The following is a 27,709-nucleotide window of genomic DNA, read 5'->3' as shown; positions in this document are numbered from 1 at the left end:
CAAGCTATGTGCCGACCTTGTAGTATAATAATGAAGTATAACTTGTTCTTTCTCACTTTAATATCCTCCTCCTCCATTTCACTTTCTGATCTACTAGGCAAAGGGGGTGAGGAGGGCTGTTAAGCGAAAGCTGCCACACAGTATGTTTCTCTGTGAACTTAAGCACAAAGCTGCATGCTATAACTATGAATCAATCATAACTCTCTTTTTTCTCTCTCATAAGGGACTAAATTAATCCTTTTCCGTCGATAAGCAGGGCATTTAGCCATGCATGGTGGGTGGCGTCGTCCTCGATGTCACGGAGGCGGAGCTTTCTCTCTAAGCTCGAAGAGCTTTGAAGTGCGCATGAGCACCACTTCCCGTGCTCCTCAAGCCTGCCTCAGTTTTTCGTTTTCCGTGACTACACGATCTAAAGGATGCTTACTCATATCTCGATTCACAACTGTTGGCGATACCTCTGTTTTCAAGTTGCAAATCAACATTATCAATACCAAGTGCTTCCCTTTGGCATCTCCTCAGCTCCAAGAGTCTTCACAAAGTGCCTTGCTGTTGTTGTGGCTCACTTACGCAAACAGGGCATAAACATTTTTCCTTGGGGCGGAGCCAAGATGGCAGCGGAATAGCAGCACAGCTCTGGATGCTGCCCGATTTTCGCTAGATTCTGCTAAACCTTTTCTTACTTTTTGCTGGAAACATGCCTCTGAAGTGAAAAGGGAGAGTAAGGGTGTACCCTGCAGCCCCTTCTCTCCCTCCAGGACAGTGGACCATAACGGAGCTGGCTGCAGGCTTTTCAAGGCAGGGGGAGCAGTACTCCACTGAGACGGTCGCGGGAGGAGCTGCGATCGATCTTGGAGAGACCAGCTTAAGCCCCCCGGACTCTCGGATGCCTCCAGTGCCGATTCCCCAAAACTTCTCAAGCCCGGTGAGTGCAGAAGCGGCCCTGTCGGGACTAGATTATGCAGCTGTGGGAAGTGGGAGTAATGAGCAAGGCCTGGAAGGGGAAAACATGGCTGATTTGCATGCGGCAAGCCTCATTCCTGAGGCTGTGTTTTCTTTAAATGCCTTAACTGGTGAGGTTGTGGAGTCTGAAGCTGCAAAAACCATGTTCCCTAAACTTTTGGTAGTAACCATGGACTCCTTATGGGGACTGATGGCACAAATGGGGTTTACACTACAAAAATTTTCTCAGCAGCAAAAAAGTGTTTCTTTACAAGTAGAAACCGTTACTCAAGACTTTAACTCAAGGAGTTTGAATCAATTACAGAGGATCCAGCAGTTAGAGGATCAAACTAAGGCGTTTCAAGATACCCAGGTGGCATTAGTGCAAGATCGAGTCATCCTGAATAGGAAAATGGAACAATTGGAAAACAAGACCAGAAATTTGAACCTTAGGTTTATTAATTTCCCTAAGGTTCTGGGAGAACAACCAAGGATAACTCTAAAGAAATATATGACTGAGATATTAAAAATTGCACCTGAAAATATACCAGTCTTCAACAAAGTATATTTTCTACCATATGCAAGATCAAGAGAAGAAGATGTGGCACCTACGATCGACATGGCAAGTTTGACTGCCTTCTTAGAGACTTCTACGTCTGAGATAATAGGACAACCCTCCTAGTGCCTTTTATATACTCACAGGACCTCAGTTTAATCATGAGAAATTATTTTCAAAATATGAGTGGAGTTTATGGGTAAGGTTGTACAAGTGTTTCCCGATTTGGCTAAAGTCACCCAGGATAGGAGGAGAGGGTTCCTTGCCATGAGGCAAGAAGCTCGCTCCATGGGAGCTGTATTTATGCTTAGATATCTGTGCCGATGCATACTTTAAAATGGATAATGTTACCTACGTGTTTTTCGTTCCTGAGCAATTGAAGGCACTATTAGACAATAAGAAAAAAGTGTTACCTAATCCCATAGTCCAGGATTCTACTACTAGTGAGTCATAGAGAAAATAGGAATAGCCAAATACGTTAAGCTTATTCTTTGTAGATAATTCCTTTTTGATTAATCTCCTCATAATTCTGGCATAAGCCCCCCATTTAACTTATATTGGAGGAAAAGCATAAAGAAATGTTTTCTTTCTTCTTGTTAAGCAGTATATACTGTGATTTTTGTATAAGTGATTGTTTCTTTGTTTTTGTGCAAAGAGGATATTCTTTGTATAATTTGAATAAATCAAACAGAAAATTAAAAAAAACAAAAAACATTTTCCCTTATCTAGATGACTGGCTGATCGTATCTCATGACCCCCAGTTGCTACAGACTCACATAGAGAGTACACTCTGCTGTCTCCATAACCTCGGATGGATAATAAACTACAAAAATCTCAGCTCTATCCAACCCAGAACATTCAATTCATAGGGGCTGTTATCAACACCCCGCTTTCCAGAGCTTTTCTGCCGCTGGAAAGGATCCAAACCTTAAGATCCCTGGCTCAAACTCTATTACGCCGGGCCACGTGTCCGTCGTGGAGTCTCAACCTAGTCCTTCGTGCTCTCTGTGTGGCTCCCTTCGAGCCTCCTCGCCACGCTACGCTCAAGGATCTTACTCTAAAGACTGTCTTTCTGGTCTCTATTTCCTCTGCTCGCCGTATTTCCGAGCTTCAGGCGCTGTCCTGTCGGGAGCCCTTCTTGCATTTCTGGGATTCCGGGGTTTCTCTCAGGATGGTTCCTTCCTTCTTGCCTAAGGTTGTCTCCGCTTTTCATGTCAACCAGTCGGTAGAACTCCCATCGTTCTCTCCGGAGGAGATTGCTGGTATGGCGGGTGGCAACCTTCGTCGGCTAGATGTAAAACGAGTCTTGCTTCGTTATCTCCAGGTCACTAATGACTTCCGGGTATCGGACCATCTCTTCATCCTTTGGAGTGGTCCCAACCGCGGTAAACAGGCTTCTAAGACTACGATTGCACGGTGGTTGAAGGAAGCCATTTCCTCGGCGTATCTTTGTCAAGGTCGTCCGCTTCCTGAGGGTCTGAAGGCCCATTCTCTGCAGGCTACTTCTTGGGCGGAGAGTCAATCTGTCTCCCCGCAGGAGATTTGCAGGGCCGCCACTTAGACGTCTCTGCACACTTTTGCTCAGCACTACCGTCTGGCTGTACACGCTCCGGTGTTCGGTTCCTTTGGGTGACAAGTGGTTCGAGCGGGACTGTCTCGGTCCCACCCAGTTTAGGGAAGCTTTGGTACATCCCACTGTCTGGACCTATCCGGGTACATACAGGAAAGGAAAATTAGTTCTTACCTGTTAATTTTCGTTCCTGTAGTACCACGGATCAGTCCAGACGCCCTTCCCTGTCTGTCTTCTGTCCTCTCGAAGCTTGTTTTCTTGCAGGTCTGCAGATTTTCATATATTTTTGTGCAAGATTACTGAGCAATTACACCGGAAGCCTTGGTCGTTTTCTTATAACAAGTTGATGCAAGAGCGTATAGGTATACCATGTTTTTTCTACATTATTCTATATTTGCTCCATTGAGCTTTACGGTTACTTGCTTGATTCTATTCTTGGGTTTGTTGTTTTATGCTTTGACATACGTTATACTGAAGGGGTAGAGGATAGGCTCTGTCCTGATATAGGGCATCCTTCAAGTTTTAGTCTGTCTCCACCCTGCTGGAAAGGAGGCTCAACCCACTGTCTGGACTGATCCGTGGTACTACAGGAATGAAAATTAACAGGTAAGAACTAATTTTCCTTTGAGGATTTCTGGGGGCACAATGCAAAGTCACAACAACCTGAGGTTACAAAGCTATGAGACAGATATTCACAGATCATTTACTAAAATACTGGGATCCTAGAGCAGTGTTTCCTAAACAGTGTGGGGTTGATTTTAAAACTCGTGCGCACGGTTCCTGGTGCATGCACATGGATGTGCCGATTTTATAACACGTGCATGTCGCCGTGTGCATGTTATATAATACGATATCCATGCGCACATCTGTGCCCAATTTTATAATCTCTGCGGGCAGGTCACGACTCGTGTGGGAGGGGAATTTTTGTAAAGTATGCGTGGTAACGCAGTTGGACTTTTGCCCAATTAAGGAGCGGACTGGGAGGGAAATTTCCTATATCTTACCTACCCTTCCTCCCTTTTCCCCTCTCCTCCCTGACTCCTAAACTAATCGTATCTACCCTATTTTTTTTTTTTTTGTTTCAGTACTTCCTCTTCGTCGGAGAAGTAAGTACCACGTGCTGGCTGGCTGCCGGCATGTGCTTCCCCAATCAGGGCCTAATGGCTGCTGTCCTGGTCGGCCCCATCCCGGCCCACTCCTTTTCTCTGGCCTGTCACTTCAGCACGTACCAGGAGATATATGCGTGTCCCTTTCAAACATGCGCTCAGGATGCACAGGGCCTGGACATGCGACCCCAGTATTTGCGCAAGCAGGCCATCGAAAATTTGGGCGTGTGCTTTTAGACCTCATCAAGTATGCCATGGAAAAGTCACCACTGCTGGATGCTAGGATCCAGGCCAACACCTGGGCCCTTCTCTCAGCATCTCACAGCAACAAGAGTCACCAGCAGTGGCTCTCAAATGTGTAGGAGTTCTTTCTGAGAACATATATAATCAAGCATTCCTCTTCTTTCTAGCTACAGCATGAGCCCTGAAATGTGTTAATGTGAAGCGTGCAGGGCATGGATAGCCAGATCTCACTTTGTGTGGCACACACAGCACTTCTCCCTTCTGAGCTGCCTCCTTTGAGTCGTCCTAGCCTCTCTTGTTCCCCAACTGAGGGAGACAGGGCTGGAACTGAGGTTATAGTGCCCATAGGCCAAAGATTGCAGATGGGTATTTGTTTCCCCAGAAATTAGAGTAGCAAGGGGGAAGGCCCAGGTTTTGGGCACCTTCAGAATTGGGTGCCTTAAGTGCTTGCCTATGCCTAAATCTGATCATCAGTAAGAGTGTGCACAGAATACTGGATGTGACTCATTCTGAGTGTTGGGAGCATCAGTAGTGGAGGAGCTCTGGCAATTATTTGCAGCTGCCAAGGTAACTCGGCTAGCTGCCTGCATCACACCAACTTTTCCCTTTTCCTGCACTTATATGTAGAGGGAACTGGTCCATTTTGATGGTTCATATGTTTCAGCCTCCTCTCTCTCTTTATTTTAAAATTTGGAAGAGAGACCGGTGGGGCTATCAATGCTTCCCCAGCTCTTCTTTTTTTGACCATATGAATCTTCAATAGGTGTGCCTTGAACTTCAAAAATTTATGAAACACTGTCCTATAGCAACTCCCTTACCTAGGTCATTTATCAGTCACAAAATCACAGTACTAATAAACAAAAAATGCTTTATTAAAAAGGATTTACGGTGATCTCAGGAAAAGCTTGAAAAACTGCAAGCAGGAAAAAAGAAAAGGGATTTTCACAATATTAACTAGTATTTTTAAATCAGAATGAAATGCATCTTTCTCAATCAACCCTGAGGGTCCTAAGTAATGTTTATCCCATCTGACGCAAGCCCCTCTGTCTTTTTGGACCCTCAGCAGCAGTCAGTCAGCAGCTTGTTCTGACTGGGATTAACCTGGTCAGCTCAAGCTCCTGTGATAATGGAACAAAGCATTTGCTTCACCTGCTGTTCAACTCAAAATTGTCAGAAAAGAAAAGAAAATGTTCTCAAAGAAAAAGTAGTTTGGCATGAAAAAATAAATATAATTCAGACTGGTTTTTGCCATGGGTATATGAAGGGTTGTGGTTATTGATTGTAGGTGTATATGGAGGGTCTGTGGTATTGGAGTGGGTGGGCATAGATGTGCTGATTATGACATGTGGGGTGAAGAAAGGGGAACACCATCCTTTGTCAGCTGTTTTTTTTCTCCTTGTTTGCTTCTCGTGCTGTGGGCTGAGCTACTTGAAAGTATAGTGGGGAGGGGGAGAATGGTGTGCTTCTAGCTGCCTCCCATAGTAAAGCAATAGGGTATTTTGAGAGGATATGATTCTGGTTTTTCAGCTCATCTGACATACTCTTATTCTCCATGGACAAGCAGGAAAGTCCAGTCATATACCTATGGGGTGACATCTTCCGATGGCACAGACAAGAATGGAGTGCACACCTATTTAGTAGGGATGGTCGCAGAAAACAACACGGAAAGCCAGTGAGCAAACAACAACAAAAAGGACAAACCGATCTCCTTAGATGTCCGGAAGCTTTAATTTGCTGTGCATTTTGTCAAAGTAAAAACGCATAGACCCAAATTTATAGGATAAATTGTCAATGGCCCGATTCAGGCCGAGTTTCGCCCGTACAACTAGGCTGCATCAGGGGCTGAAAAACATATAAAACAATATACCAAACTGGACATACCTAACAACTATGAAATTATAATTCCCTGTACGTACCCAGATCAGTCCAGATACCTGGGCTCATCTCCCTCTATCAGCAGATGGAGACAGAGAAAAAAAACTTCAGACACCGTATCTAAGCAACAGTGCCACCTGCAGTTCGTCAGTATTTCTCTGTCTCCAGCAGATGGCAGAGGCTGTTAATCCTGCAGTTGACAAATTTTTTTTTAGCTAATTTTTTTCTTTTGAGCCTTCCTCCTGGGGGTTTCTTTTCTTTTCTATTCTTTTTTTTTTCTTTTTTTAGAATCCTTAGGATTCTTCTCTGTCTGGTTGAGGCTGCCGAGCCAGGGGTTGTACCCTTGTATGTGCTTGGTGTGGGTGCCCGTGAGGTGTAAATCTGGTTGTCCAGATCCCTCCCTTCACGAGGCAGCTGCAGGCTCTTTCCCTGTACATACCCAGATCAGTCCAGACTCCTGGGTTTTGCCTCCCCTCCAGCAGATGGAGACAGAGAAGTTTGAACAGACTCTGCTCTATACCCTGAGGTGCCACCTAGAGTCTGTCATTATTTCTTTATCTCCAGCAGATGATGGAGGTGCAAATCCCTTCAGTCTGGATTAGCTAGAAATTAGTTTAAAAAAAATAAATCCAAAAACAAAACAATTTATTTAGAGTCTAGAATATTAAAAAAAAAGAAAAGACTGAGGTATTTTAAGCCTCCCAGGGAGTTGGCAGGTCCTGGTGGGACCCCCCCCCCCCCCCCTGATATTTGAGGCTGAGGAGCAGAGGGTTGAGAACCCTGTAACCGACCCTCTTGGCAGTTTGAGGGTGATACCAGGGAGCCCGGTTCACTCACCCTCTGAGGGGGGGATAGGTCCTGTATTTTTCTTAAAAACAAAAAAAAAAAACCTGCGAACTACAGAAGGAGCAGTAAGGTAATATAAATTTAATTTGCCTTTCTGCCCGGCCTCTCCGGACATCTCTGTTCCTCCCCCACCACTCATTGCCTGCCGGCTTACAGCAGCCGTGCCTCCCGCTGAGCTCCCCTTTCTAAAATTAGTGCTTCTCATCGTGCCGCGCGGTGCGGCCTGCAGCGCCTGTGGGAATGCGCGCGTAGCTCTCTAGAGCTGGTATTTGTTCCGACTGCCTCCCCGGGGGGAGGGCACCTCGGGGGCGACCGAAAATACGTTTTCCCGTGGCGGCGATTCCGCAGATGCCAAGAGCCTGGGAGGCTCGATCAGCAGCATCAACCTTCAAGCCCATTCCCGCTGAGCGCAGGAACAGCAGCCATTTTGGAGGTTTTCAGAGCACAGGAGCAGGCAGCTTTGGGGGAAGGGAATTCCCCACCACCTGCCTCCGGAGGGGGGGTGATATACAGGCTGATTGGGAGAACTCGTCGGGGGAGGGGGGGGGTCCTGGGGGGAGCCTCTGATTCTTCTTCATTGTTCTCCGAATTTCTTTCACTCCTCCACAAAGCCGTTAAGGCTCGGAAGGCAGCTAGGAAACATGGTAACAAGGCTCTTCGTTCAGCCCTGGCGCCCTCGGCTGGGGGTAAAGAGGGTATTTTGACTCACAAGCGGCCCAAGCCCCCGGGCTGCTTGTGGGTCTGAGCGAAACCTAAATGGCCGCTCAGATCTGTATCTTGCCTGATGGACAGTTCGTCTTCGGAGGCTTTGGATGTAGATGAGTCCCATCCGCTGGATCCTCAGTGTCCGGATGCAGATCCAGACGGTCAGCTTCAGCTTTCCAAGCAGTCGGGCACACCGATGGTCGAAGGTGATGACCCAAAGGTGGTACGTTTGTTCCGAAAAGATGAGTTGGGGCCACTTATTCCTGCTATTCTGGAAGAATTGGGAATAGACGTTCCTCAGGAGGATTCATGGCTGGGAGCTGTGGATCCGGTGATGGTCTCAGGGGTCCAGCTTGCTCTTTCCCCTTTCGTATGTCAGTTACTGACCTATTGTTTTGGGAGTGGGACACTCCAGACTTGGGCTGGAAGGTCAGCCGAGCTATGGACAAATTGTACCCACTACCAGAAGACGCCCTGGACCTCCTCAAGGTGCCCAAGTTGGATGCGGCGGTCTCCGCGGTGACAAATGAGGCTACCATCCCGGTGACGGGAGCTACAGCCCTTAAGGATTTGCAGGATCGCAAATTGGAGTTGCAGCTTAAGAAGATTTTTGAAGTGTCGGCTCTCGGTGTCCGTGCCGCCATGTGCAGCAGCTTTGTGCTGAGAGCCAGACTCCGTTGGGTGCAACACTTACAATCGGTAGCTTCCCTTTCTGATGCAGAAGCTGTTCAGGCCGGTCGACTGGAGGCCATGGTCGCTTACAGTGCAGATGTGCTTTATGATCTCCTTCGTACTTCGGGCAGGACTATGGTTTCGGCTGTCTCGGCCCGTAGACTCCTATGGCTCAGGAACTGGTCCTTACCCTTTAAAGGAAAGCTGCTCTTCGGCCAAGAATTGGAGGACATGATTAAGTCTCTGGGAGAGAACAAAGTTCATAAGTTACCGGAGGATAAACCCAAGGTGAGGGGATCCTTTCCCCAGCGGTTGAGATTCCAGGGGAATCCCGTTTTCGATCTTCCTAATCCTCTGGGTCCTTGTCTCTGCAGGGTCCTAGCCGGCAACATTCCTGGAATCAGTCCTTCCGTGGCTGACGTCCTGGTAGAGACGGAGCCCCACAGGCACATGGGGGTCTCAAGTCCGCACAATGAAGTGATGCCGGTTCACTCCTCCATACCGAAGATAAGGGGGCAGGTTGTCCCTTTTCCTAGAGGAGTGGACCAATTTGACCTCTGACCAGTGGGTCCTAAATATAATAGAACACGGCTACGCTTTAGATATTGCTCCGGGAGGGATTTCTGGTTTCCCCGCGCTCTTACGAGTAAAAACGTCTGACTGTGCGCATCACCCTGAGACGTCTGCAGGACTTGGGCGCCATAGTACCAGTACCCACAGGAGAACTCAGGCAGGGACACTACTCAATTTACTTCGTGGTACCCAAAAAGGAAGGCATTTTCCGACCCATCCTCGACTTAAAGAGAATCACTCGGGCTCTAAGGGTACCTCAATTTCGCATGGAAACTCTTCGTTCTGTAATAGTGTCTGTTCACAAGAGAGAGTTCTTGGCGTTTGTAGACCTGACCGAGGCGTATTTGTACATAGCCATCCGCCCCGACCATCAAAATTATCTGCGGTTCGCAGTCCTCTGGCATCACTTTCAATTTTGTGCCATGCTGTTCGGTCTGGCAACGGCGCCCAGGGTATTCACCAAAGTAATGGTGGGCGTAGCAGCAGCTCTCCGGAGAGAGGGTGTTCTGGTGCACCCTTATCTGGACGACTGGCTGATTCGAGCGAAATCAGAGGACCTTTGCCGGAAAGGGGTACATCGTGTCCTACAACTGTTGAGCTCGCTGGGCTGGGTTGTCAATCCAGACGAGTCATCTTGTTCCCTCCCAGTCCTTGGAGGTTTTGGGTGCTCGGTTCGACACCCTCTTGGGCAAAGTTTTCCTAATGAGCAAAAAGAAGATCTCAAACCATTCCAGGCGCTGCAGTTTACGATTTCGTGGGGTGCCGGAGACCTCGGAATATCAGGACTGTATTGACATTGTGATACAAAGATGTAACATTTTTTGGCTGCTAACTCGCCTGACGACTGTTCTCCTACCTTTTGAAATCAAACTGGAGCAGGCTCATCATTCCTTAGGCCCGAAGACTGACAACGTACCACGCAACATAACTTCCATAACTTCCAGGTAAAAGATAAAATTCATAACCTGGTTCGCAAACAAACTACTTGGACCTGGAATACATATGACATCTCTGTTTTTGCTGATTTATCCCTAACAACTTTGTGAAAGCGGCAGGAGTTCCGCCCTGTCACTGCCTCTCTCAGAAAAAGAGAGCATTAGATATCAATGGTTGTTCCCATTTGGGATATGGTTCTCTACGAAGGGTGTATCTCATCCGAATTAAAACTATTGCAGAGGCAAATATGGTCTTTAAGGAACTAGGCCTTCCAGCCATGCAAGTCACATCTGGGCCTGAGCCGCCAGCCTCCAGTAAAGAAGACCCTTGTCAATGGCAACAAGTAGGCAGGGGCAGGAAAATACTTTGCCGCAACTCTGAGGGATTGTTGATGTCACAAGATGTGATGTGAAGACATTGAGGGAACTTCAGGGTTGCAATTTTTTGCATAAGTAAGTTCATTATTGGTATATGTTGGGGAATGAGGATATAGTTCCACTGATTTTTGTACTGTTTTGTTTCCATTTGCATTTTGTAGCTTTTTAAACTTTATTTGCTGCAGATAGCTGTATCTTTGATTTGATAGACCACAGGGGAGGTCTCTGGCCTAGATGATATTTCCTCCTATAGACATAATAGGTCTGTGAGCTTTTTCTAAGCAGATGGGGGTGGGGAAAAGGAGGCTGGGGTTAAGAGTTTCAGAAATTTCACCAATATCATTACTGATAAATCTATTGGGATGAAAGACGAGGTTTTGGGATTTGTTTTTGTTTTTTTAAAATCTTTCTCAGGAATGTGCGCTTCCATAATCTGTACTATAAGCACTGCATCCTGGCGATTTCTTAATATGCGCTTGGACAGTATTTTTCTAATTATTCATGACAACTTTTAAAATATGCTCCTTAAATGTAAAGGGCTTTAATTCCGGTTGGAAGCGGCATTTCTTCTTTGATGCCTTTGTGCTGCTGTGGTTTTGGTGCTGGAGATTCACTTGAAAGCACGTTATGATCATCTGATGTGCTCAAGTGAATTTCCATCTCAGTTTTAGGAAGCACGATCCAAGTTGACTAAATATACGGGAATAGGAATAATTATTCACAAGGATTTTATTTACGAGTTTATAGGACGTCATAAGGACCCAGGGGGATGTTTCTTAATCCTGATTATTAAAATAGAAAAAGAGCTCTACATTCTAGTATCTGTATATGCTCCCAATACATAGCAAAGCTTCTTTTTTCAGTTGTTAAGCGACAAAATCCGGGAATGCTGTACTGCATCTTTACTTGATCTAGGCATCATAGTGGATAATACTTTAAAATCGTCGGCTCAGTGTGCTGCAGCAGTCAAAAAAACAAACAATGTTGGGAATTATTAGGAAGAGAATGGTTAATAAAACGGAAAATGTCATAATGCCTCTATATCGCTCCATGGTGAGACCACACCTTGAATACTGTGTACAGTTCTGGTCGCCACATCTCAAAAAATATATAGTTGCGATGGAGAAGGTACAGAGAAGGGCAACCAAAATGATAAAGGGGTTGGAACAGCTCCCTTATGAAGAAAGGCTGAAGAGGTTAGGACTGTTCAGCTTGGAGAAGAGATGGCTGAGTGGGGGATATGATAGAGGTCTTTAAAATATGAGAGGTCTTGAATGAGTAGATGTGACTCGGTTATTTACATTGTAGAATAATAGAAGGACTAGGGGCATTCCATGAAGTTAGCAAGTAGCACATTTAAGACTAATCAGAGAAAATTCTTTTTCACTCAATGCACAATAAAGCTCTGGAATTTGTTGCCAGAGGATGTGGTTAGTGCAGTTAGTGTAGCTGGGTTCAAAAAAGGTTTGGATAAGTTCTTGGAGGAGAAGTCCATTAACGGCTATTAATCAAGTTTACTTAGGGAATAGCCACTGCTAATAATTGTATAAGTAGCATGGGATCTTCTTAGTGTTTGGGTAATTGCCAGGTTCTTGTGGTATGGTCTGGCCTCTTTTGGAAACAGGTTGCTGGGCTTGATGGACCCTTGGTCTGATCCAGCATGGCAATTTCTTATGTTCTCATGTTCTCTTATGTACTAATCGGGGAGGGGGGGGATTTTAATGTTACATTGAATCCTGTATTAGCTAATGCCTCTGGCTTTTCATCTGATTCTCAGGGAGGACAGAGTGGTTTGAAACAATTTCTCCGGTTACTTTATGGGCGTGTTTAAAAGCAGTCCTGCAAGGTCACTTTATAGTCAAAGCACTTTTTGAGAAGAAATGCAGAGAGAAGGTACGGCAGGAGTTGATCCTTAAGGTCTAAGAGTTGGAAAGCAACCATAAGACCTCTCTCTCATCCCAGGTTTATCACGACCTACAAAATTGCAAAGCGCAGTTGTTTGAACTGGATGCGTCGATAGCTCATACTTTAGAACTGGTAAAACAAACATTTTGAGGGCGACGACAAAGCGGGTAAAATATTTAATCCTGGGGGAATTCTGCGCTACTGCTTTTGCGCAGAGTTGTCCCCCCTGCGCAGAATTGCCATTTTCTGAACAGAATGGCCAAATTCTGCGCAGAAAATAGAGGAGACCCGGCATGCCCTGAATGGAGTGCGCAAAGACTAAGGCCCGCGTGTACTGCAGGAAGCGCTCAGCTCGCAGCAAAGATGAAGGCCCGGGCAAGCTGTTTGCGGCAAAAATGGAAGGCCTCTGTGTGCCACGAACAGTGTGCTTCGCTAGCGGGGAAGATGGAAGGCCCCGGTGAGAGAGAATGTGTGTGTGTGTGTGGGGGGGGGGGAGTGTGAGAGCAGGGAGAGGGGTGTAAGAGGGGAGGGTGAGAGAGCGGGGGGTATGCTTGAGTGGGGTTTCAGAGAGAGGGAGCCTATAGGAGGAGATTGTGAAGGAGTGTATATGTGTGTGAGAGATTGGGAACTCATGTGTATGTGAGGGTGCTAGCCTGTGTGAAGGGATTGTGCATGTGTGAGACAGAGCCTGTGTGAAGGGGTGCGTGAGAGAGAGACATAGGTAGCCTGTTTGAGGATGTATGTGTGTGAGAGAGAGAAGGAACTTGTGTGAGTGTTTGTGCAAGAGAGAGGGCCCTGTTTGAGGGGATGTGTGTGTGCGCGAGAGAGAGAGGTAGCCTGTATGAGGGTGTGTGTATGTGTAATAGAGAGAGGGAAGGACAAAGGGAGCCTGTGTGAGGGGCAGTACTGAGATGGGGTCAAACTCTGGGACTGGTGATAGAGTGGAAGGGGTTGAGCCTGTATTAATTTAAAATGTAATTACTTAGACTGTCATGTAAATTGTATTATTTTGACCAATATAAAGTTTGCAGAATTTTAAGTTTTTGTGCGCAGAATTTTAAATTTTTTTTTGTGCAGAATTCCCCCAGGAGTAAATATTGGCCAACAAATTGTGGGCAACAATGACAAGATGAGACCAGTCGTATATATTGAAGGGATTCCTTTATTAAGATACAAAATTCCAAATTTAATGCCCTTGCCCGACTCAGGACGAGTTTCGCCTTAACATTGGGCTGTGTCAGGGGCTGTAAAACAATAACACACAAAACACATGAATATATATTAATAAAACAATCATACACATTTTTTTTTAAAGGTTATACACAAACATCAATACAGTTCCAAACCAAGACTTTATAGATATGGTAAATAGTAAATATAGATGCACTCCCAAAGAAATACAAATGTAAAGGCATAAACAAAAAACAGATTGAAAAAGGAAGAAAGGAGAAGGGAAAAAAAGATATACATATTAGTAAAATATTACCTCATTGGGCTACATTAGAAATAATAAACAAGACAGTGTGCTCCAATGGTGGCTCTATGCAATCTGCTGCTAAGGTAGTTGGTATTGTCTAAAAACCGGAAAGCAAATACCTCAGAGTGAATCATTACATTGTTTACTTAACCAAAAAATATTAATATGCTAATAATATTGAAGACATGAAAATATATAACTTTCAAGGCTAACAGTACAACACATCTAATCACGGCATATTAGGTGCACCACAGTACAACTTGCTCACAAGATAGATAAACTATTGTCTATCCTAGATAGTGGATTCTGCATATCCAAAGCTTATTTTTATTATTGGGTTGTGTTATAGTTCACTCCTCCAGAGGGGAGGAGTTAGCAATCTGTTAACGATTCTGCTAGGGAGTTAGCAATCTGTTGTCGATCATCCCGCCGGGGGGGCGGAGTTAGCAATCTGTTGTCGATCATCCCGCCGGGGGGGCAGAGTTAGCAATCTGTTAGCGATCCACCTGCCAGGAGGGCGGAGTAGCAATCTGTTGTAATCTGACTCCTGTAGAAGAGAGGGGTTAGCAGTCTATTATGGCTTACCCCACCAGGAGGCAGAATGATCATTCTGTTAGAGTATCTGCTAGGAGTTAACAGTCTGTTATAGGTTAGGACTGATGCGTAGCAATCTGTAATAGGAGCTGCTATGGAGTTGCTCCCCATAGAGGAGAGGTCAGCAACCATCAAGATCTGTTCTTCCAGAGAGGAGGAAATAGTATCTGTTATGAATCTCCGCACAGAGTGGCAACCTGATATACGAGAGTCTCCCTGGAGGGAGGTGTAGGCCCTCTGTATGGTTCCTGCTAAGAAGTAGCAAATGGTTATGATACAGTTCCTGAGGAAGAAGATGTTAGCAACAGTTGAGGGTAGACTAAGGTAGCAGTTTGTTGTACTCAGCTCTTGAAGTGAGAGAGATGAGCACTCTAATGTAGAATGGTGAATCCTTGGGTCGATGGCAGATGACAGCACCCTCAAGAGGATATCAAGAGAGGGACCACCGACTAGGCTGGAGTATGGAGACAGACACAGATAGTTCTTTATTAGACTGGTAGTAGAACCACTAGAGGTGGCAGTAGTGAGCTGATGTGCCCGGCAGGGCTGAAGTCGCTCAGATCCTGGAACTGCAATCTCCGGGAGCTGTAGGGAGAGACTCATAGATAGTGAGTAGACAGGGTATGCTGGATACATAACCAGAAGTAGATGATACACTCACACGGATTATAATAAAGCTCAGTTGCTGGAGAGAGTAAGGCCCTCGAGGAGTGAGTACCTAGTTCCAGGGGCATTCCACGAAGTTAGCAAGTAGCACATTTAAGACTAATCGGAGAAAATTCTTTTTCACTCAACGCACAATAAAGCTCTGGAATTTGTTGCCAGAGGATGTGGTTAGTGCAGTTAGTGTAGCTGGGTTCAAAAAAGGTTTAGATAAGTTCTTGGAGGAGAAGTCCATTAATATCTATTAATCAATTTTACTTAGGGAATAGCCAGTGCTATTAATTGCATCAGTAGCATGGGTTCTTCTTATTGTTGGGTAATTGCCAGGTTCTTGTGGCCTGGTTTTGGTCACTGTTGGAAACAGGATACTGGGCTTGATGGACCCTTGGTCTGACCCAGCATGGCAATTTCTTATGTTCTTAATAATGGAACCTCTCTGTTGGGATGCCCTAACTCTCCTGTTTCATTAGTATCCTTCAAGGATACACTTCTCCGAAACATGCACTGCTGAGTGACTGTCGGCTTTCCCCCTTGTTCTAGTTTGAAAATTAGTGCCAGCAGCTTGGTTCCACTCTGGTTAAGGTGGAGCCCATCCTTTCGGGAAAAGTCTCCCCTTTCCCCAAAAGTTTCCCCAGTTCCTAATAAAGCTGAATCCCTCTTCCCTGCAGCATAGTCTCATCCACGCATTGAAACTCTGGAGCTCTGCCTGCCTCTGGGGACCTGCATGTGGAACAGGAAGCATTTCAGAGAATGCCACCCTAGAGGTTCTGGATTTCAGCTTCCTACCTAAAATCCTAAATTTGGCTTCCAGAACCTCTTTCCCACAACCCTCTCTCCTACATTTTCCTATGTCATTGGTGCCCACATGTACCACGACAGCCACATGGGGCCACTTGGCAACAATATCTTTTAACTGCCGAGCAAAACATAGAACAGTGCTAAGAAGTGATTATCCCAGGACAAGCAGGATGCTAGTCCTCACATATGGGTGACGTCAGTAACGGAGCCCTAGTGCGGGAAAAACTTCTGTCAAAATTTCTAGAAACTTTTGACTGGTCCTGTGAGGCCACTGAGCATGCCCAGCATGCTATGATATTCTCTGCCACAGGTGTCTCACTTCAGTCTTCGTTTTTCCGCGCCGCTGGCTAGCAGCACGGACCAGAGCCCCCTGAGAGTTCTCTCAGTTTTTTCTAAAAACCATAAATTCTCCCTCACGGGATCTCACTTCCTCTCACTTCACCGGCTGGTGAAGTAACTTGTGAAAAATTTTTTGGATATACGCTACCTATATCTCTAGTCATCGACTGCTGTCGATGACAACATGGCGTCTGGGTTTAAAAAATGCCCGACGTGCAACCGAACAATGTCGGTTACCGATCCGCACTTAGAGTGCGTTCGATGTTTAGGCGAGCAACACGATATTTCATCGTGTGAAAAATGTCAAGAAATGACGCCGAAGGGACGAAAGCTACGACAAGAGAAGATCCAACAACTCTTCAGCTTGCAGTTAATCCCCTCGCCATCGACTTCCAAGAAATCCTCACCGGCAGGTGCACCTCAAAAGGTTTTGTTAAAAAAGCGCCGTCTACAGACTTCGGAAGGAAAATCCTCGCCGACATCATCGATCCATTCAGCGGTAGAGGTAAGGCCTAAACACAAACATCGCCATCGACATGCCTCGGCCTCGCCTTCGACCCCTATCCGGGAGAAACCGATCGAAAAGCGGCCTAAGCGTACCGACACTTCGATGCCTGACAGGCCTGCTAAGATAGATACTACACAGACAGCATCGTCTCCGTCAACACCGTTGTCTACACCGATGCCGCAGGACTTAACTGCGTTCATAAAGGAAACAGTCCTACAGGCTATAAAAGACAGTTTACCGGTGCCTTCACCGATGCCGGCAACTTCGCCAATGCCGGTTACATCTGCCCTATCTAAGGTGTCACCGATGCCAGCACAACTAGTGCCAATATCTGAGATACCATTGACATCGATTCCGGGAAATCTCCCGATGCCGGGCACCGTCCCGATGCTGGACACATTATCAACGACGGACACTGTTCCAAGACCGACCACCGTCTTGATGCCAGTCGCAGTCTCTGTGCCACCCACGGTCTCGATGCCGCTCTCTTTTCCGATGCCATCCACCATGCACTTTACCTCGACGGATTCTTTTCTGAAGCCTGGATCCTCTCTGATACCGAGGGATATATCGATGCTAAGTACAACAACAGCTTTCTCATCGATGTCTACATCGAAGCCTCAACATTTTTCAAGTATGGCTTCTTTGGTACCCTCAATTCAGACTTCATCCTCGATGATGCGTACCGGAATCTCCTCGATGCCATCGATTACTCAACCAACTCCAATGATGTCATCGGTGCCGCATGCAACATTGTCGATGCCAGGTCCTCCTGGAGATGCAGTATCAGCTGAATCAACTTTATATTCAGCAATTCATAAGAGGTATCAGGATCTACTAGATTCTTTACCGATGAATCCAGTAGAAGAAGACTCTTCTCCTCCAGAACCTATTCCAGGACCATCTGGCGTAGTTCCTCCTTCTGCTCCCCATAAAACACGACCTCACACTCCAGATTACGATACCTGGAGTGATTCACAGTCAGATACATCAGAAACCTTTATGTCTGACCCCTCTCCACCACACCCAAGAAAACAGTCCCCACCAGAGGACCTTACTTTTTCTGCATTTGTCCAGGATATGGCAGACTCTATTCCTTTTAAATTAGAGTCTGAACAGGATCTACGTCGTCAAACACTAGAGGTGTTACAATTTGTGGATCCTCCTAAACAAATCATGGCAATACCTATACATGATGTCCTCCTTCAACTTCAACTTAGAATGTGGGAACATCCTTGCACAATTCCACCCATCAGTAAAAGAATGGACTCAACATACTTAGTCCAATCTGCACCAGGATATCAAAAATCTCAATTACCACATACCTCAGTAGTGGTTGAATCCGCTCAGAAGAAAGCAAAGAGAACAAGGGTTCATTCTTCTAATCCTCCTGGAAAGGATAATAAGTTTCTGGACACTTTAGGTCATAAGGTATTTCAGGGTGCTATGCTGAATTCAAGAATTGCAGCTTATCAGCTATATATAACCCAATACCAACGAAACCTTTGGAAGCAGATGGAGGAGTTCATCCCATCCCTTCCTCAAGAGTACAGAGAATCAGCACAAAGCCTCATCCACAAGGCTTTCGAAGCTGGGAAGCATGAGGTACGAGCTGCATACGATTCTTTTGAGACATCATCTAGACTTGCAGCTTCAGGAATCAGTGCTAGACAATGGGCCTGGCTTAAGGCATCAGACCTGCGACCAGAGGTCCAAGAGAAATTGGTGGACCTTCCATGCGCGGGAGACAATTTGTTTGGCACAAAGGTCCAAGAAGCAGTCTCCCAATTGAAAGAACATAATGAGACCTTAAGACAGCTCTCCTCCCTACCTCATGAAACTACTTCCCATACGGTTTGTAGAACCCAGCGAAGAGATGTAAGGAAACCATATTACTGCCAAAAGCGATTCTATCCTCCTGCAAGTAGGCCTCGACAAACAAGGCCTCAACACAGATCTCAACCTCGACAACAAAGACCGCCCAGGCCCCAACCAGCAACTCAGACAGGTCCTGCAGTGGGCTTTTGAAGTTATCTCCAGGGAACTCAGCCAATCACAAAATCCTCGACCAGAACTCCCTGTAGGAGGAAGATTATCCAAATTTTACAACACTTGGATAACATTAACAACGGATCAGTGGGTTCTGTCCATAATATCTCGAGGTTATCAACTCAACTTCCTTTCAATTCCAGAAGACTTTCCACCAAGTCAAATTCGTCCCAACAGAAATCACATTTCTCAACTTCAAATAGAATTATCTACTCTTCTGAAATCCAGTGCCATAGAACCTGTGCCCAGGCTTCAGAAGGGCAGAGGATTCTACTCCCGTTATTTCCTCATTCCAAAGAAAGCAGGAGGCTTATGTCTCATACTAGACCTCAGAAATCTCAACAAATTTCTCAGAAAAGAAAAGTTCAGGATGGTCTCTCTAGGCACCATGCTTCCACTTCTCCAAAAACAAGATTGGCTTTGTTCTCTGGATCTTCAAGACGCTTATGCTCACATTTCAATATTTCCTCCTCACCGAAAATATCTGCGCTTCATGGTGGGTCATCAACACTTCCAATACAGAGTACTGCCATTCGGACTCACCTCTGCTCCCAGAGTATTCACAAAATGCTTAGCAGTAATATCAGCACACCTACACAAGCAAGGTGTCCATGTCTTCCCATATCTATTTATTTATTTATAACTTTTTTTATACCGAAGTTCAGGTAACAGAATTACTTATCACTCCGGTTTACATTATAACAAGTAGATAGGCGACTGGCTCATCAGAAGCCACACTCAACAAGGAGCAATAACTTCTATCAATCAAACAATTGCTCTACTTCACTCCACGGGATTTCTCATCAATTATCAAAAATCCCATCTCACACCATCTCCTCTGCTCCAATTCATAGGAGCAGATCTAGACACCACACTTGCAAAAGCCTTTCTACCAGAAGATCGAGCAGAAACACTGTCCTTGCTGGCATACTCAATCCACTCAAGGACACAAGCAACAGCTCATCAGTTTCTCACCTTACTAGGCCACATGGCCTCAACAGTACATGTCACTCCAATGGCAAGACTAGCCATGAGGATAACCCAATGGACTTTAAAATCACAATGGATCCAAGCCATTCAGCCACTCCATTCTTCAATTCATGTAACCCACCAACTACGTTCCTCACTTCTTTGGTGGATAAACAAGGACAATTTATGCAAAGGCCTACCCTTCCAACAACCAGTCCCACAGATAACGTTAACTACAGATGCATCCACCTTGGGTTGGGGAGCTCACATAGACAATCTCCAAACTCAAGGTACTTGGACACGTCTCGAAGCAACATATCAAATCAATTTTCTGGAACTTCGAGCTATACGTTATGCACTACATGCGTTCAAGGACTGCCTTTCACACAAGACTGTTCTTATCCAGACGGACAACACAGTAGCCATGTGGTACATCAACAAGCAAGGAGGTACGGGCTCATACCTCCTGTGCCAAGAAGCAGCACAGATTTGGGACTGGGCCCTGAATCACTCAATGTTTCTACGAGCCACTTATCTAGCAGGCATACACAATGTAGTGGCGGATCGACTCAGTCGTCAATTCCAACCGCACGAATGGTCCCTGGATCCTGCAGTAGCGACCAGGATATTCCAACGTTGGGGACAACCAACAATAGACCTCTTTGCATCCTACCTGAATCACAAAGTGGACAAGTTCTGCTCCCTGCACAAACAGAACAACAAACCAGCCAAGGACACCTTTGCTCGCCCTTGGAACTCAGGCCTTCTCTACGCGTATCCTCCAATACCGCTCATAACCAAAACGCTAGTGAAGCTACAACAGGACAAAGGATCCATGATTCTCATAGCCCCGTATTGGTCTCGACAAGTGTGGTTTCCCACACTTCTAGACCTCTCAGTCAGGGATCCAATACGTCTGGGAGTAGCTCCCAATCTCATCACTCAGGATCAGGGTCGGTTGCGCCATCCCAACCTCCAATCCCTATCCCTGACAGCATGGATGTTGAAAGCTTGATTTTACAACCACTCAATCTTTCCACCCATATATCTCAGGTACTTATAGCTTCACGTAAACCTTCCACACGAAAGAACTATGCATCTAAATGGAAGAGGTTCGCCTTGTGGTGCAACCAAAACAAACTTGATCCTTTCACTCGCACTACTACTTCTCTCTTAGACTACTTATACCATCTTTCAGACTCTGGTCTCCAGACTTCGTCCGTAAGAGTACATTTAAGTGCAATTTCTGCTTACCATAACAAAATGGGTGATGCACCAATTGCCACACATCCTCTCGTCAGCAAGTTTATGAGAGGTTTAACTCAACTCAAACCACCCATTCGTCCTCCAACTACAGAATGGGACTTGAATCTGATATTAACAAGACTTATGCGTTCTCCTTTCGAACCCATAGACTCCTGTGATCTAAAATTCCTTACATGGAAAACCATTTTCCTCATAGCCATTACTTCAGCTAGAAGGGTGAGTGAATTGCAAGCACTAGTCACGTATCCACCTTATACAAAGCTTCTTCATGACAAAGCAGTTCTCCGTACTCATCCAAAATTCCTTCCTAAGATAGTTACGGAATTCCATCTGAACCAATCCATAGTTTTACCCATATTCTTTCCAAGGCCTCACTCCCATCCAGGAGAAGCAGCTCTACATACCTTAGACCAGAGCTTTCCAAACTTTTCATGTTGGTGACACACTTTTTAGACAAACAATTTCGTGACACAGTAATTCAGTCTACCAGCAAACCAGAAGTTAAAGGTTAAACGAACAAAATGTATTTCAACAATTTATGTATGTTTCCTTAAATATATACATAAATAAAATGTTTCACAACACAACCTATCTCATAATAAATATTTGCAGGCTTCCACTTCCTCCATGCTGATCTCGTACATTGTGAGATCGGCATAGAGAAAGTGCTACTCTTGCACATTCCCAAAGATTACATGTGCCAATCACTAAAAAGTAATTTTTTTTTTTACCTTTGCTGTCTGATCTTAGTTTTCTAATCGGTTGGTCACAGGCTTTTTTTTTCCAGCTTCCCTTTCTTGTTTTTTTGCCAATTCCTTTTAAAGGGTCTTTTTTTCTATTTCTTTTCTCTCCATCTGTCTTCCCTCAAACACATAATCAGGTTCTCATTCTCACACATTCTCACACACACAGGCTCTCACTCACATGCAATCTCACACATCCACAGCTCTCACTCTCACATGCCTCTCTCTCATACATACATACTGTCTCTCTCGTGCACATGCTGTCTCACTCTCACACACACAGGCTCTCTCACTCCTACATGCTCTCTTGCTCAAGCACAGGCTCTCACTGGCACATGCTGTCCCTCTGCACGGGTTGCCGAAGGATGGGCTCTTCAGAGGCCCTGATCTTCCCTGGCCGTGACATGGGATCTGCAGCGGCCCTACTATCGGGTTTCCTCCTCTTCTCGGGCTGCCGCGACGTGGGATCCGCAGCGGCCCTGCTATCGGGTTTCCTCCTCTTCTCGGGCCGTCGCGACGTGGGATCCGCAACGGCCCATTAATGCTGCTCTTCTTCTGTACGCAGCAGATGCTCCTCCTCCTTCCTGCCCACGCGGCTCCGGCAACGTTTTTCTTCCAGGGCTGCACAGGCAGGAAGGAGGAGGAGTGAACGTGACCCTTTTCTTCGGGCCGTGGTGATGTAAGCTCCACCACTGCCCGCCTATCTTCCTGCTATAGTTCCCTGCTTCCGCCGGCCCTGTGGACCGGGCGACACACCTCCACACTACAGGCGACACACTAATGTGTCCCGACACACACTTTGGAAAGCTCTGCCTTAGACTGTAAACGTGCTCTATCCTTCTATCTACACCGCACTGCAGTCCACAGGAAGTCCAATCAGCTATTTGTTTCTTATGATCCAAACAAACCAGGTAGAGCAGTGGGTAAACATACTCTATCCAATTGGCTAGCAGATTGCATACAGTTTTGCTATGAAAAAGCGGGCCTTCCTCTCCAAAGGCGAGTAAAAGCTCATTCAGTGAGAGCAATGTCAACCTCGGTTGCACACTATCGTTCAGTACCAATTCTGGACATTTGTAAAGCAGCAACATGGAGCTCTCTCCACACCTTTGCAGCTCATTACTGTTTGGACAAAGAAGAACGACAAGATTCAACTTATGAACACTCTGTCTTAAAGAACTTGTTTCCAGTTTAAACCCAACTCCTTCTACAACCAACCTGCTGTGATCTTCGGCTGACTCATTTCAACTACAATACATAACTATTGCCTCAATACAAAATGACTCGGCCTTTAGCTTGCTAATCACCCATATGTGAGGACTAGCATCCTGCTTGTCCTGGGATAAAGCAAAATTGCTTACCTTGTAATAGGTGTTATCCCAGGACAGCAGGATGTAGTCCTCACGAAACCCACCCGCCACCCCGTGGAGTTGGGTCATATACTTTTCTTATTTTATTTTTGCTAAAGCTTATTGCTACATACGAGACTGAAGTGAGACACCTGTGGCAGAGAATATCATAGCATGCTGGGCATGCTCAGTGGCCTCACAGGGCCAGTCAAAAGTTTCTAGAAACTTTGACAGAAGTTTTTCCCGCACTAGGGCTCCGTTACTGACGTCACCCATATGTGAGGACTACATCCTGCTGCCCTGGGATAACACCTATTACAAGGTAAGCAATTTTGCTAACTCCATAAACCAGTGAAGTTAAAGAAAAAGTAACAACCAGGAAATAGTTGTTACTTTTACTTTTTCTTTAACTTCACTGGTTTATGGGGTTGGTCTGGTGTATGCAGTCAATAACCTTTTATGCCTTTCACTTTTTTACATCTTACAGATCTGCTTGTTTCAATATTGTTGAAGTCCTTCCGATGTAGCCAGTACGAAACACAGCCCTTATCAGGGGACTTAAAATGTTTCTACTATAAACTGTTTAACTGCTTCAATATGCAAGATATGTCTGCCTAATAATTATGTTGATTGAATAAAATCCTCTACTGCTACTTCAGGATGGCTCTTGTGCTTGTAGATGCTTTACCTTTCCTAACACACCCTCTTCTTAGCTGGAAGTATTAGTACTATACATAGTTTTGTGTTTCTTTTTATTGTTTCTTATTCTGGGAAGCCCTCTGGTTGATGAGGGGTAAATTTCTGAAGTTAGCTTCTTACAGGTATGACTGGCAGGCTGGGGGGCGGGGAGAGGAAGGTTTGATGATATCTCCAGCTTCGATGGCCGCCTGAGATCTCTCTTGATCCCAGAAAGCCTTTTCTATGTTTTCTTCTAGCCCACAATGGGGTCTTAATTTCATCTGTTGGTTTAAAATGTAGCTGAAAGTCCGGTCATGACTTGTAAAAGAAAACTGTAGACTTGAAACAGTTTTCTTTTTCTAAAGTTGAAGAGGAGCTGAGCAGAGCTGATGGCGATCCGGGGCCTGCAGGAGTGTCTGATATGCTACTGGGAGAAGCTGCTGTACCGTCACAGTATTTACAAATGGAACCTGACTTACCTTCGCGCGCCGAGTTTTGTGAATGGTTCTGCGATCTTCACAAAGACGACAGGAACAACAAAGCAGGAATGATCGCCTTGATGTCTGAGCTTCAGGAGGAACTGCTGGAGCTAGGTCAGCGCACTGACAAGCACGGCATGAGTCTCTATGCACATGCACTCCGAATTGAAGATCTTCAGAAGCAGTGTTCCGCTCTGTATGATGAAAATTCCACCCTTGCCAAAAAACTTGAAGACATTGAGCACAGGTCCTGACGGTGCAACCTCCGTTTTAGAGGCATTGCAGAAAGCCTTGACTTAGCAGATTGCAAGGCCTTGATAATTTACAATTTTGTGCCTTTCTACAAGACTCCGAGGAGGCTTCGGCCTTCCCTTGTCTTGATAACATCACCATAGTGCGGTCTTATCACACCCTGGGTCAGCGTGTTGGAGATCACCCGCAGGACATAATTGTATGTTTTCATTTGTTTGCAGTAAAGGATCAACTTTTTACTATTGGAAGGGAAAGGAAGGTCTTGTCCTGGAATTTGCATCAGGTAGCCGGTTTCGCCAACCTCTCAGCAGTCACAATGCGTAAGCGCTCAGAGCTGCGGCCTGTCTCCTCGCTTTTACGAAAAGAGAACAGATACCGATGGCTATTCCCCTTTGGGCTGGCGTTTACAGTACTGGGGATCATTCATAAAGCTAAAACAGTGAGTGAGGCAGAGGCCATTCTGAAGGAGTTGGGCTTTGATTATCCGCGGCAGTCAAAAAAGCAAACAATGTTGGGAATTATTAGAAAAGGAATGATGAATAAAACGGAAAATGTCATAATGCCTCTATCGCTCCATGGTGAGACCGCACCTTGAATACTGTGTACAATTCTGGTCGCCGCATCTCAAAAAAGATATAATTGCGATGGAGAAGGTACAGAGAAGGGCTACCAAAATGATAAGGGGAATGGAACAACTCCCCTATGAGGAAAGACTAAAGTGGTTAGGACTTTTCAGCTTGGAGAAGAGACGACTGAGGGGGGATATGATAGAGGTGTTTAAAATCATGAGAGGTCTAGAACGGGTAGATGTGAATCGGTTATTCTTTCGAATAGTAGAAAGACTAGGGGGCACTCCATGAAGTTAGCATGGGGCACATTTAAAACTAATCGGAGAAAGTTCTTTTTTACTCAACGCACAATTAAACTCTGGAATTTGTTGCCAGAGAATGTGGTTCATGCAGTTAGTATAGCTGTGTTTAAAAAAGGATTGGATAAGTTCTTGGAGGAGAAGTCCATTACCTGCTATTAAGTTCACTTAGAGAATAGCCACTGCCATTAGCAATGGTTACATGGAATGGACTTAGTTTTTGGGTACTTGCCAGGTTCTTATGGCCTGGATTGGCCACTGTTGGAAACAGGATGCTGGGCTTGATGGACCCTTGGTCTGACCCAGTATGGCATTTTCTTATGTTCTTATCCGGCCTCCAATGTACCAACTTCTGCTGCGATGACACACAGAGATGATCGCCCCCGTTGGCGGGTGGTAGAAAAGGGAAGTCGCCGACTTCAGCGTAATTCGGGAGGAATTGCTACTTCTCGGGACTCACTGACTTGAGTATTGGTGCCAGCTCAATTCCTTTTCTTTCTCTTGGAATTTGCTGAGTTTGATTACTGAGCCATATTCTGTCTCTGAAGGCTGTGGTGCTCTATATGTTCATGGGCTTTTTGCTATGTAAGGTTTCTGGAGGGGGTGGGACCTCAGGATCTAATGGCTTTCCCCCAATTTTGTTGCTGCTCTGGGTTGAGTAGTTTCTGTTTCAGGAGGTTGGGGGCAGTGGGGGGAGGAGGGGTGGTTTTGATCAGGGGCTACTATATTGTTGCCACTATACGGGCTTTAAGGAAAGGAAGTTCCAGCTTTAGTGGGGATGGTGTTTAGAGTACTAATCTGTTTTTGATGAGTGGCCTCTTTCAGTGATTCTTTAGGTACCTTGGGAGTTGGAGGGGTTCCAGTCTGTGACCTTAGGGTCCCTGCCATAGTAATTTCATGATGGCATTGATTAAAATATTTTCTTTGAATGTAAAAGGGTTAAATAATCATAGAAAAATAAAATTATGTTCCGACTTTACGGACCAGAAGGTCTCTATTGCATTTATTCAAGAGACTCATCTGAAGAGGAGTTACGAGTACTTAATGGCCTTTTCCTCATACTGTGAGATTCTTTGCGACTGCTTCCCAGGGACACAAATATACGAGGGTAGGCATACTTTTTTCTTCTCAATTCGCTTGTTATGTTAAACAGTTATGATGACCTGCAGGGAAAGTACATTCTTGTCACCATAGAAGTGGGGGATGAAACTATAACCTTGATTAATATGTATGAACCCAACACTGACTAAGGTTCTTTTTTTGAGAATTTATCTGTAGTTTTGAATTTGAGAGCTGAGGGTAAATTAATCATTGGAGGTGATTTTAATTTGTCTCCTGTTTCATAGGTGGATACTTCTTCCGGGGGAGGTCAATTCCCAAAATCTTCCAGGAGCAAATTCAAGCAGATTATACATAGCTCGGACTTGGTGAATATGTGAAGACATAGGTATCCTAAGTCAAGGAGTTATATTTTCTTCTCTTAAGGCCCACAGTGTGCACTCCTGGATTGATCACTTGTGGGTGGATAAGCTCCCGTTGAACCAAGTCACCCACACAGGCATCAGGGTCACAGACTTGGATAGGGGTCGTCGCTTTTGCAGGCTCAATGATTCCTTACTGGTGGACGACTCGGCTTGTTCCACTTTACAGGGGGTAATCAAGGAATATCTTTTCTCACAGGACAGCAGGATGGTAGTCCTCACATATGGGTGACATCATCAGGATGGAGCCCAATCACAGAACACCTTTTGTCAAAGTTTCCAGAACTTTGACTGGCACCCACTGGGCATGCTCAGCATAGCATCAACCCTGCAGCCAGCAGGGGTCCCCCTTCAGTCTTCTTTCCACGCAGCAGTAGCCGCGCGGGTTAAGGAACTCTTCAGAGATTCCTGACAGGAATTTTCCTCACGGAACTGTAAAATAAATTTCAGAAATATTTACCCCATAGGGGCCTCCTTATCAATTTCTTTGCTCTGTGGTTGAACAGTAAGTTGGGTTTTTTTGCCCGTTTGCGGTCGATCCTGTCTAGTCTTTCCCTCGCGGCTTACCAGCCATCGACCGCACTGTGACTAAATTTTGTCGAAGCCATGGCGTCTGGTTTCCGTCCATGCCCCGACTGCACTCAAACAATGTCCATCACTGACCCTCACATGGTCTGTGTGATGTGCTTGGGGTCTGGCCATGATGCCCTTACTTACACCAAATGTGCCCAAATGACACCAAAGGGTCGCAAGGCTCAGCTCGATAAGATGGGTCTTCTCTTTCGGCCAAAACCCCGACGCCATCAGTGCCGTCTACGTCGCGCCAGCACCGGGAATCCACTGCTACCTGACCGTCCTCGACTCCACGGGTGTCGACCCCCCTCTATTCCCCC

General features: G+C 45.6%; 1 protein-coding gene across 3 annotated transcripts in view; it reads left to right on the top strand.

The window, feature by feature from the left end:
• The window catches only part of CDK2 (cyclin dependent kinase 2), a 155,254-nt gene that overhangs the window by 98,469 nt on the left and 29,076 nt on the right, over positions 1–27,709 (top strand). Inside the window, exon 6 of one of the 3 annotated variants that reach the window (XM_029594765.1) lies at positions 4,151–4,171. The exons of the other annotated variants lie outside the window; for them this stretch is intronic. Within the exon in view, the coding sequence (XP_029450625.1) occupies positions 4,151–4,171 (21 nt within the window). The remainder of the gene's footprint in view (positions 1–4,150; positions 4,172–27,709) is intronic. 3 annotated transcript variants of the gene reach the window in all.

The sequence above is a fragment of the Rhinatrema bivittatum genome, chromosome 3 (genome assembly GCF_901001135.1).
Source record: "Rhinatrema bivittatum chromosome 3, aRhiBiv1.1, whole genome shotgun sequence".
NCBI classification, from domain to species: Eukaryota; Metazoa; Chordata; class Amphibia; order Gymnophiona; family Rhinatrematidae; genus Rhinatrema; species Rhinatrema bivittatum.
The sequence above is the reverse complement of the archived record's forward strand: the minus strand, read 5'-3'. Positions and strand labels throughout refer to the sequence as shown.